We start from the raw sequence: 12,603 nt of genomic DNA on the forward strand, positions 1-12,603 counted from the left end.
CATCCTGGCGTGATTCATTAAACAAGCACCTCACACTTGTCTTTTCAGTTTTTCGCTTTAGATGAGGAGGTGTGATGGATCCCCCTTTTTTAAGGAGGTGATGTGCTCATCAGAAATGTTATATTTTCCTACTGTCACATCTTTGGTGATAACAGCTCATCAGTACACGTTAAAGACTAAATTAACACATCATAATGAAAATATGAATAAATCATTTGAAGACAGGCCTTGCATATTTTTGCCAGAACTCTACTGTAGATAGTTTTATTATTCTACTCCATTATATTTCCATAAATAATCCCATTATTAAAATGTATATATTTATAGCTACTGAATAAATTATTTTATTCATTAGCAGTATCATTATTTTATTATTTTACTTAGTATTACAGCACTTTTTATGTTATAGCTGGTTGAGTTGGTGCTCATTTGAATTAGTGAATTAGTCTATAACAATGCATCATAATCTATACATTGATATGTGAAATATATCAATGTATAGATTATGAAACATAATCTATTCATTGATATGTTAAGCGTGTAAAATATTAATGAAATGTAGTCACTTTAAATTAATTTACTATCAATGTGCTGCCAATGGAGTATTATTTTTGGGGTTAAGTAAAAGATCACAGTGTTTCTTCCACAACAGCATGTCATTCAACTCAGATTCAATCGAACAGAAAACAAAAACACCACCTGTGGGACACCAGTGTTTCTGAAAGGCCAGGAAAGGGTCGAAGCTGCCCGGCATCCCTCAACAAACAGCGTCCCACCCGCTGCCTCTGGCGTTATTTACTATATGTCTTTCATAATAATAGAGGGGGGAGATGTCCGCAACAATCTTGCAACAATATGTGTATGTATGGCCCACGGTGCCGAGGTGAATGCAGAGATAAGCGTATTTTGAGGGAGATGATCGGGAAGAGGAGGGCGGGGGAGGAGAGGCGAGAGGAGAGTGGATGGAGAGAGAGAGAGGGAGGGAGAGAGTGGGACCCGGATGCTGATGCGAGTGAGACGAAGGAAGGAAGAGGAGAGAGAAAATATCGATTTACGGCAAGAAAAGCGAAGGGAGTATAATACAGGGGGGGCCTTTACCCTGCGTGAACTGTTATCAGAAGTGAGGAAGGCAGTCGATAATAGCGCGGCTCGATCCGCGGATATATATCTGTGTGTGTTGGGGGTTTTTTTACCTGTGTATCCGCCGGTGAGGGAGGAGGACACGCCAAAGGAGAGGGGGAGAAGATGCTGTGATCCGCTACTTGCAGTGATGTAGAGAGGGAGAGCCAAGGGAGGAGGGGGAGGACTACGCTACGCTAAAGATGGTTGTTTTGCTCGGAATGCGCGTTTCGTCTCGAGATATTGCGGGAATGCGGCGGCTGTCTGGTCAATCTTGCCGTTTGGCGATTCCGAGAAACTTCAGGCGGTGTCGGTTTTTTTGACAGGCGGCGCGAGCGAGACGGCCGTTGGTCCAGTCGGTCGAAGCTAAAGCTAGCCTCGCTGCTGTGTGGGAGAGCGGCGGCGAGGCTAAAATAGCATGTTGTTGCACCTGTGAAACAGGCCTGACAGAGAGGATAAAACTGAGTGAATTCTCAGTGCTTGGCGATATTTGACGTTCTGTCAACCAGCAGAGGATATAAACCGTCGCAGCAGACGTAAAAACAAACTTGGTTGTTTTAAGGCTAATAACGTCATAACGTTACTGCTATATTTTCTTATTAACTGTCATATATATAACGTTAGTTAACGTCATACATGTAAGTAATACAAATATGCTAATGTGCAAGTTTTAGTTCGCCTACCTTGTTTATCTTTAAGGTAGTAGTCAGTGTTTAATGCATAAAACAGTTTAGTAACTTACTGTCATCTCTACTGTTTTTTCCCTCTGCTTTAATCTACCACAAGCTGTTTTTTTTTTTTTTTTTGGTTAAATATCAACGTGATACATGTTTAACCGTGCTTCAGAACAAACATATTTAGCTTTGTGTATTAACCAGGTTTAGATGAAGGACATGCATTTATCATCCAGATGTAGTAAACCAGCACCACCTTGACTTGGCATTTTTTCCACACGTTCGCCCACTAACTTCAGGGTAGCACTGAAACAAAAAGGTAATCCTACTTCTACGCTCGTATACCACAATAACCGTGTGAAACTGTATAATATCACAGTGATTGCAATAACCACTGTGCAGTCATCGTAGTGTATTAGCCTCCAGCAAGAGCAGTATGAGTAAGGAACTGTCTCTAAGTCAGTCAGCTCAATATGTTGGGCCCTACCGACTGGAAAAAACACTGGGGAAGGGACAGACAGGTGAGGATGCCCCAACTGGATTTTAATTTTATTTTGAAAGTGATACTGTAGATGATGCCGATCTGTCTCCACGTCTCTCTCTCGTTGTGTTTTTCAGGACTGGTCAAGCTCGGGGTCCACTGTATTACGGGTCAGAAGGTAGCGATCAAAATCGTCAACAGAGAGAAGCTGTCCGAGTCGGTCCTGATGAAGGTACACGTGCAGTGTTAGTGTATAAATTAAGCTCTCTAAGTGTGCTGTGCTTTGGTATCTTCGTTTCTTTTCCCTCACTTCTTCTCTTCTCCTCTCTCTCACCAGGTTGAGAGGGAAATTGCCATTCTGAAACTGATTGAGCATCCGCATGTGTTGAAGCTGCATGACGTTTACGAGAATAACAAATACCTGTGAGTTCCTTCTGCATTCAAAAGAGCTTCAGAACTGGGCTCAGTGCAGTATGCATGCTTTTTTGTTGTTTGTTGTGAATACTGAACTTTGGAGTGGGATAGGTAAAATATATCGCTATGAACTATTTTAACCTGCTCTCTTCACTCTAATTCTCACTTTTCCTTCATCTCCGACAATTATTCTGGAAAGATTTCCATCTATCTTGAGTAAAAATTTGAGTTTTTTTTTTTTTAAATATGTATATTTTTGTCCCTCCTCCTGTCTCTGAGAGATGGACGTTTTAACTCCCACCGTTGTTCCGGTATGCTGGCAGGTACCTGGTGTTGGAGCATGTGTCAGGAGGAGAGTTATTTGACTACCTGGTGAAGAAGGGCCGGCTGACTCCGAAAGAGGCCAGGAAGTTCTTTAGGCAGATCATCTCTGCTTTGGATTTCTGCCACAGTCATTCCATCTGGTTGGTTTTTTTACAGAGAGCAGTGGTTCTCACATTAAAACACTTCACTTGATGTTTGCAGGCACTTTTCATCTTAAAATATTTTTTTTTGACAACATATCAAGTTTGCAGTTGTGTTGCATAAACCAATATTAACACCACCCTTGCTGTTAAGATGCAGCGCAATAATGGGAGTGCCACTAGGCGACTTACAGCATCTGTTGTATTTGTTCAGTCACAGAGACCTAAAGCCTGAGAACTTGCTCCTGGATGAAAAGAATAACATCCGTATTGCTGACTTTGGCATGGCCTCCCTACAGGTGGGAGACAGCTTGTTAGAGACCAGCTGTGGGTGAGTAACAGCTCTGTGAGTGCATTTGTAAATAATGTGTATGCGCATTGAAAACAAGTGGTTTTACTACTATTAGCATTATTGCAAATTCTTCCAAAAATTGTAAGGTGTGATGTTGCTTTTAACACATTTCTTTCTTTTTAGATCACCACATTATGCTTGCCCCGAAGTTATACGGGTAAGGGTTCCTCAGATGCTGGTACCTTATAAATAAAGTGATATAAATGAGCAAATTATGCTAATAAATTAGCTGCAAACACATTGTTAAATGAGCTAAACACAAAGACATCACTTATTGTTTCAAAGAAACAAAATAAAGCCCTTAAATGAGCTGAAAATATATTCGATAGCCAGTGTGGAATTCATGTGGATTCTCTCTTTGGCAGGGGGAGAAATATGATGGGCGGAGAGCAGATGTGTGGAGCTGTGGGGTCATCCTTTTTGCTCTCCTGGTGGTAGGTCCTACCTGCTTTCCACAGTATATATATTTTTTCACTTACGTCACCCTTTTGAAGTCTATTTTATCATGTCTATATTTCCCTTCCCTTCCCTCTCTCCTTTTCTCCTACAGGGTGCCCTGCCCTTTGACCATGACAATTTGCGCCAGCTCCTGGAGAAGGTGAAGAGCGGTGTGTTCCACATGCCCCACTTCATCCCCCCGGATTGTCAGTCTCTGCTCAAGGGCATGATTGAGGTCAACCCCGAAAAGAGGCTCACGGTACGACACTCACACCAGGCTCTGAAACACCTGGAATTGATACATGTCTCATATGCACAAATCAGATGCAGGTTGTGATTTTGATGCACATTCAGAACCGACGAGGTTTCTTGCGCATATAAAGAAAAGTATCTGGTGGGAAGTGTTTACACAGCACAACTCTGTGGCCATCTGGCTGTCAACAGACTGTAGAAACTAATGGCCCCATCTGCCCTGTCCCCCTTTACAGCTAGAGGCCATCCAGAAACATGCCTGGTATCTGTGCGTATACGTTCATTTTTACATACTTGACTGTTTGAATGAAATTCTCATTTAAAGTGATGCTGTGTCACATTTAATCATGTACACTATATCTGTGTCATTCACGTGTTTCGTGTGTGTGTGTGTGTGTGTGTGTGTGTGTGTGTGTTTGGCTCCCAGGGGTGGTCGTAATGAGCCGTGTCCTGAGCAGCCTCCTCCCAGGCGAGTGTGTGTGAGGAAAATCTCGTCCCTGACTGAGCTGGACCCAGATGTGTTGGACAGCATGCACTCGCTGGGTTGTTTCCGAGACCGAGGAAAGCTCACACGTGATTTGCAATGTGAAGAGTAAGGATATATATATATTTTTATTATATATATATATATATTATGTGAACACATTAACAATAGAACCAGAACATTAGAGAATATTAAATACATATGACACCTCCCACACCGTCAACAACAAATGAATATTATATGTTGCGCAAATGTAGTATTTACGTCAGTACTATTGGATTGTGCACGGGAGTTACTTTATTCTGGTCATTCAGTCATTAATGTGTTTTAGCGTCGGATTTTAATTGACCCCTGTGTATTGTCGGCAGACATTTTGAGTGCCGTCTGAAAGCGGAGAGGGGGATATGGTTTCCTCTCCGTCGTACCATATGAAACTCCTGCTCTGAGTCAGGTTGACTGACTCACCGCAGGGTTAAAGTGTGCAGGATGGTGGATGGACTGAAGCCTCACAAATGTCAATGTCGCGGCGCTGCCAGGTGCTCCTGGTCACAACAAAGTAATATTGTGTGTTTCAAATGATGCAGAGGTGCGTGCTCAAAAAAAAAAACGTCTTGTAAGTTTTGTAATTATGACATGTTTGGTCGACGACTGCAGCCTATTGATGATCCGGTCCCTGAACATATGTATAGCAAACACAGTGTGAGAAGGAGCTAGTATGTTTTGATGCTGAGCGAGGATAAACACATCATACTATAATCAAATATTGCTACTTTTTTATGTTAATCTTACCAAATTGTAACATCTAATCTGATGAGTGTCTGTCTCTCTCTCTGTTTCTCTCAGAGAAAACCAGGAGAAGATGATCTATTACCTGCTGCTGGACAGGAAAGAGCGCTACCCCAGCTATGAGGATGAGGACTTGCCACAACGCAATGACGTAGGTCAGTCATTAGGGGGCAGGAGGGATCCACTCAAGGGAGGGAGCTGCAGTTCTCAGCTTCTGTTAAGCAACCTTTCCACAGACTGTGAGTTCAGTGCCATACACAGGTACTCGTTATGTCTGCCAATGAAATTTGGATTATTTGTGATTATTCTCACATTTTGGATTATTTGAGATTATTCTCACATTTTGGATGAAGTATTTTGCACTGACACCCTTTAGCCAAAGAATCAGCCACTGTGAGCTCCACCATTAGCAATACAACAATAAGCAATAGGGAAGCAATAGCAAATAATTTTAAATGGTGGAATTATTTTGGATGTGTAATATTTTACCTAAAATACATCTTTATATTCTTTTAACACATTGAAACCAGACTTAAATATAAACGCTACGATCATCACAGATGGCACAGTGAGCTAAAGGCCTCATCATTTTCAACATAATCATTTTTATTTTGAGAAACACTTTTAACAATACCACTTCCAGGGGAAAAAAACACACCACTTTTTGAGAGTGGTCTTATGCATTTATTGCAGTTGCAAAACATGTCATGTTATTATTAGAAATCAAAGCTTTAACATAAGCTTTAAACTGCTAATTGATCATCGTAAATCCTGTACTAACTATAAGTTGGCGTTCTACAGCAGACCCTCCTCGAAAGCGGGTTGACTCTCCTATGCTGACGCGCCACGGCCGCTGTCGCCCAGAGAGGAAAAGCCTGGAGGTCCTGAGTGTTACCGAACAGGGGTCCCCTACTCCTCCTCGCAGGGCCCTGGACACAGCTGCACACAGCCAGAGGTATACTATATTGTGCTTCCCCGTTTACAATACACAAGCTCTAAATATTGCATAACAAGAATGCACACAATTATTTGACCTCTGGTCTCTTTGTCAGGTCTCGCTCAGTCAGCGGAGCATCAACTGGTCTCTCCTCCAGCCCTCTCAGCAGCCCCAGGGTAAGGGCCTGTTGGCCAACATTGACACCAATATCTGTGAATTCTATGTTTTTAGCTTTTTACATGTAATGTTGAATGTTTTTCTAATTACACTGTAAATGATCAATGTCAGGATGCTCTGCAAACTTTCACAACTTTTTTTGCCGGTATCGCTCAACCTGGCATTTAAATGTTTTTAAAAATCTAACCACACTACAAAACCCCCCGACAATATCTAAGCTTGGTATCTAATTATCAGGCTCCTCAGTCATTCTTGCACATCATCACAATACCAGTTCTTCATATTTGACCCCACAGGAGATTTGTGTGGATTTTTTCTTCTGTCTCCATGTCACTTCTCTTCCTCACCATGCATGAACTAATTGTATGCACAATTTTAAAAATATAACATAGGACATTAAAATGAGATGCTTTCTTTGGTTCTATGGGATGCATTGTTTTTCTGGTTTGCTCATGTTCTTAACTGCCTTAATATACATTTTAATTAATCAACCTTAACTGCTAGCCATCCCTGCACAGTTACACCTTCACTGCCACTGTCCTTTGTCACTGCATTTTTAACCACTTTAACCACAGCTGTCACTAAATCTTCACTCACACTAGAAAGAAATGGCACGAAAGAATAAAGGGATGAAACGAAAGCTTTTACAGTCAGCACTGATGTTATTGCATTTGACACTTTCACTACTCACAGGATGCACTCTTTTGTCATGAAGCATGGTATTCATTTCCATCCTTTCTCCATGTTCCATCCCCTCTCTTTCTTATTGTCCATCTCTCCCACCCCACAAACCCACTCCCCAGTCCTATCAAAGCCCCGTCTTCACTTTCAGCCAATCAGACGTCACCTCAGCCACCGCTACCCCCCTCACAAAGGAGCCCAAACAGGGAAACGCCACTACTCCTCGCTCCGCACGGGCTCATGACAAGCCCAAAGCTCCCCCCAACCCAAAGACCCAGACCCTGCCCTCCAAGGGACCGGCAGACCGACCCCATCTGCAGCCCATCAAGTCCCTGCCTCTGCACAACCCATCCTCCCGCTCACCCTCCCCTTCTCCGCTCCTGTCACCCATCCCTCGTTTCTTCTTCCCTTCGTCCTCTGTCCTAAAGTCAGTGACTAAGAGCTTCTACCCAAACTCTGCCCACTCTGTGCCGCAGGTAACTCCCCAGGGCTCTCCGTTGCCCACACCCTTGGGCACCCCTGTCCACCACCCTCACCACCCCTCCTCTACCCCGCCCTCCTCTTCCTCGTCCTCATCCTCCTCGCGGGCAGAGGGAGGGGGAGGGGTGGGCTCGCTGTCACTGACCCCACCCTCCAGCCCAGGAGGGGGAAGCGGCATGGCGGCCAGCAGCTCTGCCCACTGGAGGACTCGCCTCAATTCTTTCAAGAACAACCTGCTGGGTTCACCCCGTTTCCACCGCCGTAAACTGCAAGGTGGGTTTAGTATGTTCCCCTTAATAGAACCTTGGTGTCTTGTTGTAACAGATGCACCAGTATCGGCACAGGTGTGGACGACAGTAAAGTAGGTCATCAGTTTCAGGAAGTTCTAACGTTGGTTAAACTTTTACTTTCCTGTTTCGGCCCACAGTATTCCAGACCTCTTTAATTGACGTCTATGAAACGGCTTATCGCTCAGATCCGTTTTCCTTAAAGATCTAATATTGTACACAAATGTTTATTTTAAAAGTGAGTTGTCTCTTTCAGTTCCTACATCAGAAGACATGTCCAGTCTAACACCAGAATCCAGCCCCGAGTAAGTCACACTCCTTTGAAGAATGAATAAAGGAGGAGCTGAGGTGTCACTTGTTTTCACTCTGTAAAGATGTGTGTTTGTGCTCTTTTATGTTATCTATGTCTGTGTATTTGCTCCTACTGTATATATTTTTTTTGTCTGGCTACCAGACTGGCTAAGAAGTCGTGGTTTGGGAACTTCATCGGCTTGGAGAAGGAGGAGCAGATCTTTGTGGTGATCAGAGACAAACCTCTGAGTTCTGTCAAAGCCGACATTGTCCACGCCTTCCTGTCTGTGAGTATCTGATGTGGTCTGTCTTTCACGCCTCCCACTATCAAAGCTTGTTTGTACAAAGCGTGGCTCTCGCTGGCAAAGCTGTAAGGGCTTCATACACACTCCTCACACTGTACGCACTTCATTTCATTATTTCAGTTTTGTCTTTATTTCAATCTTGCTCACTCATGGCACGTTGACGGATCACTTTGCTTTCACCAATGGCTCACTCTTTCTCTCTTCTCCTCACCCTCACCCTTTGTCTCCCTATACTCACGTTGGCCCCCGTACCTCTCCCGCCTCGTAAGTCTGTCGGTCTCTCTGCTTCTTCTCTGTCTCCCCGCCAAACAGATCCCATCACTCAGTCACAGCGTTCTCTCCCAGACCAGCTTTCGAGCCGAGTACAAGTCCTCCGGCGGCCCCTCCGTCTTCCAGAAACCCGTCAAGTTCCAGGTGGACATTGCTTTCTCCGAAGGCGAGAGGGAGCGAGACAGGGAGAGGACCGAGAGGGAGGGCAGGAGGGAGACGGGAATCTACAGCGTGACGTTCACCCTCATTTCAGGCAAGAGAAGCAGACATTTGGGAAGCAGGTTTGGTTGAACGAAAGGTTGACATTTTGGAAAGTACACTTAATTGCTTTCTGGTGAATAGTTAGTTATATGAGAGGATGAATACCAATAGATATGTTTTTTTCTTATATTACTCCGCCAGGAAGCAAATCTTTCATAAAATGTCAAAAATGTTGTTTAAATTAAAAAAGAAAAAGACATTTAGGCATTTCCTGAATGAAATCAGAATTTGGTTGCTTTTAATACTTGTGATCACAGTTGAAAAACTCAAGTATCATATTGTGTGCACCTTGGTGCATCTCCAGGTCCGAGTCGCAGGTTCAGACGAGTGGTGGAAACAATTCAAGCCCAGCTTCTCAGCTCCCATGATCAACCCATGGGGCAAGCCCTAACTGGTGAGATTGCTCACTTACATATCACACCCACCAGGGTAAAAAAAAAAACATACAGGATCAGTCTTGTGTTTTAATGTGTTTCATTTTAATATTTGTTTTGAAATATGTTTTATAATAGGTTCTTAACCACATTCCCAATGCTTCCTTCCTTGTGCTGGAAAAACCTTGAAAAATGTTCAGGCTTGGTTGTTTTCGGTTCAAACAATACTCAGTTTTTTTGCAAAGAATGCCTGCAGTGACCAAAGCAGATGGAAAACGGTAGTCGCCTCTTAATATTTGTCAATAGAACTGACTTTAATCACATCTGCATTTCATTGATTCTTGCCCTGACCCGTAGACACGGTCGCATGTATACGTCGAGAGTCACTTTCCTGTTCGTTCTCCTGATCCCTTCCCAGATGAGAAGAATGGCCGGCCCCACGGGACCCCCACCCGCCAAAACTCGAGGCGCTCCGAGGGTGGGGGCGACAGGTGCGAGTGGGGCGACCGAGCAGACGGCGGAGGCATCGGCGGCAGCGGGGGGGTCCTGCAGCGCAGAGGCTCAGCGAAAGAGAGAACCCGACTGCTGTCCTCCAATGGAACCCAATCCCAACCGTAGGATAGACAGTGAGACCACGCGGCAGGATGCCTGAACTACACCGGAAAGAAGACAGTGTAACTTCATCTCCAAGTATCCCTGCAAGCCATGAGCAACTCCTATTCTTCCTTGACTAAGTTATCGAAGGTGCTTGACCATAGCGAGGATTGAGCCTTTTCCCCGTCATGCTTTTTTTTTCTCTCCAACTCGATGTTCTGGATCACCAGGATTCCTACCCTTAAATGAGAACCAAGTGTTAAGGAATCACCCTTTAATGAAAAAAAAATAATATATGAATGAGCAGTTTGGTATCCATCATAGATACAGCTTCACAGATCAAACTAGGAATTTTGAAGCGCTAATGTGCATGCCAGTTAGCAAAATCAGCCTGCTAAAGGATGCTGAAATGATCAGATAGGCTAGTCTACCATAGCATTGTAATACCGTATCTGACACCAAAAAGAAATAATAGTCTTGTGACGGTTCTCAAGATTACTCTTAAAATTAACCAGTGTGCTCATATCATTATCAAGCAACATGCAATTACCAGTCCATGCTGAACGAAATATAGATGCATCTCAGCAGACGAACCCTAAGAGTTAGCAACCTGCTCCCACTTCAGTGAGTGGTGACGAGCTGAAAAAAAGGTCCTGACTTTCTCTGGAGAAACGACATCCTGGAATTCCAGCAGCGTCTTCTCCTGAACTAAAGAAAAACCAATAAAGTAAGCTAAGTAAGTGAATGTGAAAAAAAAATATTTTTTTATTTCGTTTCTATTTATTGTTTACATATTTCTTTTGATGATGTCAGTAGCACAGTGATAACAGTAAACACACAACAGTGTCAGAGAGGGGAAGCCGAACGGTTGCTTTTTCGAAGGCATACGTTTAAAGTGAAAGGGTTTTTATTCTTTTTGTATTTTCTTTTTACTCAGAGACAATATCAAACAATGCATCCAAGATTTTTCGCATTGTTCCCCTGTTGCTCTGAAGGAAAGTATTTTTGATTTGAACAGAAATATGAACATTACTATATGAAAAAAAAAAAAAAAACACTATGCGTGAATAGTTCCATGAACCTCATCACAGCTGTTTGTGGCCAGATTGAATGAGAAGAGCATTCCTGGCCTGCGGATCCAAACAGAAGCAACCTTTCTTGTCGAGCTCGTCTCCAATTGCCATAGTATTCATGTGCTGACTCGGAACAAAATAAAACAACGAAAAAAAAATCAGAAAGGAAATTCATCGAAAGACATTTTCATAAAGCCGGACTTAAAAAGGCTTGAGATGTCAATTCCTTGTTGAACGGGACTTCAAAATGGGAAGCAAGCAAAGAGTCTCCTAACCCCATGCTCCTCACTTCAGTGTTCACCAACAAGCCAAGTAGTCCATCACTGCACTCACGCTCATCGCCAGAGTCGCACCATTCTGCGAGCAGACGTAGCAACTCGGGACAGTCATGTATTACTTCAGCACTCTGTCAGACTAATCGATGTTTTTCACCAGTCTTCCATACAGCACAATATGCAACAAAAGTGCAGAATGTTTTCAGAGAGATACACAGTGCTCCAGTTTTGTTTACTTTGATCATACGTTTGTTTTTATATTTGTCCACTTATCAATCCATCTATTTATTTATTATTTATATGTATTTATTTATTTATCTATTTATTTATTAGGTCATGTGGTTGTTTGTGACATGTATCCGTTTTTTCATATATCAAGAGCTAATTCAAGAAATCTACTCTATTTCATTTCTCATCGTCACATTTTTCGAGCGCTTCTTTCCAAGAAGAACGACTTTGATGGCAGGTCTGACAAGCTGCTCTCGTCTTACTTTTCTGCTGATCTTTATTCATTTTATCGTGCTTGTCTCTAGTAACTGGAACGTGTATGCGATGGGTGGATGACGGCCGAGCGAGAGCAAGATGAAAACTTTGCAGCAGATGCATTTTGAGCTGATCACATGCAGAGATTCTTCGACTGACCCAGGAATATTACATTAACTAATATAGCCGAACCCTGACAGGCACATCGTTTCTCTCACACAAATTAAATGCTTGCTAACTCGCTTCATCTCTCAGTTTTATGCCTCGTCCCTTTGACCTGTCTGTCTGCCTCTTCACCTGTTGTGTAGCCATCATCACAAGAGAAACTGTACAAAGTCGTTTGCCTCACTGTCCGTATACACTCTTTGATTGCTCACCATCACCAGTTCTCATCACCACATCACCTTCACTTTCATTGACCCAACTCTGGCTAAGATTGTAAACTATTCTCATTCATAAGGGTCAGTAGAATATGGTGTTTAAAAAAAAAAGAAATGTCTGTATCATAATTTAAATATAAAAAGTGCACTATTATAGCTATTGCCTGTGATTAAAAAGAACAATTATGATTGAATTGATGGTCAAAATAAAGAGAGATCCACCTTATTGTTATGGTTACAACAATAAACCCTAAATTCATGTGTGTGTAGG

General features: G+C 42.9%; 1 protein-coding gene across 3 annotated transcripts; it reads left to right on the forward strand.

The window, feature by feature from the left end:
• The first annotated feature begins 1,987 nt into the window (after positions 1–1,987).
• On the forward strand, positions 1,988–12,593 carry brsk1a (BR serine/threonine kinase 1a). Of its 3 annotated transcripts, none has more exons than XM_084040633.1 (19): positions 1,988–2,314; positions 2,412–2,506; positions 2,612–2,697; positions 3,012–3,152; positions 3,367–3,483; positions 3,628–3,661; positions 3,870–3,938; positions 4,055–4,201; positions 4,431–4,462; positions 4,622–4,786; positions 5,522–5,619; positions 6,266–6,419; positions 6,517–6,577; positions 7,382–8,012; positions 8,283–8,331; positions 8,481–8,604; positions 8,892–9,145; positions 9,458–9,547; positions 9,946–10,068. In XM_084040633.1, the coding sequence occupies exons 1-18, from the start codon at positions 2,230–2,232 to the stop codon at positions 9,519–9,521; spliced, it is 2,406 nt and encodes an 801-aa protein (XP_083896759.1). In that variant the 5' UTR covers positions 1,988–2,229; the 3' UTR covers positions 9,522–9,547; positions 9,946–10,068. The 3 variants fall into 3 exon arrangements, with proteins under 3 accessions (XP_083896759.1, XP_083896758.1, XP_083896760.1); XM_084040632.1 differs by having other exon boundaries at positions 1,996–2,314; positions 8,935–9,145; positions 9,946–12,593; XM_084040634.1 differs by having other exon boundaries at positions 2,005–2,314; positions 7,736–8,012; positions 8,935–9,145; positions 9,946–12,593.
• Positions 12,594–12,603: the final 10 nt, after the last annotated feature.

Source organism: Eutrigla gurnardus, assembly GCF_963514095.1.
Source record: "Eutrigla gurnardus genome assembly, chromosome: 22".
In the NCBI taxonomy this organism is placed as follows: Eukaryota; Metazoa; Chordata; class Actinopteri; order Perciformes; family Triglidae; genus Eutrigla; species Eutrigla gurnardus.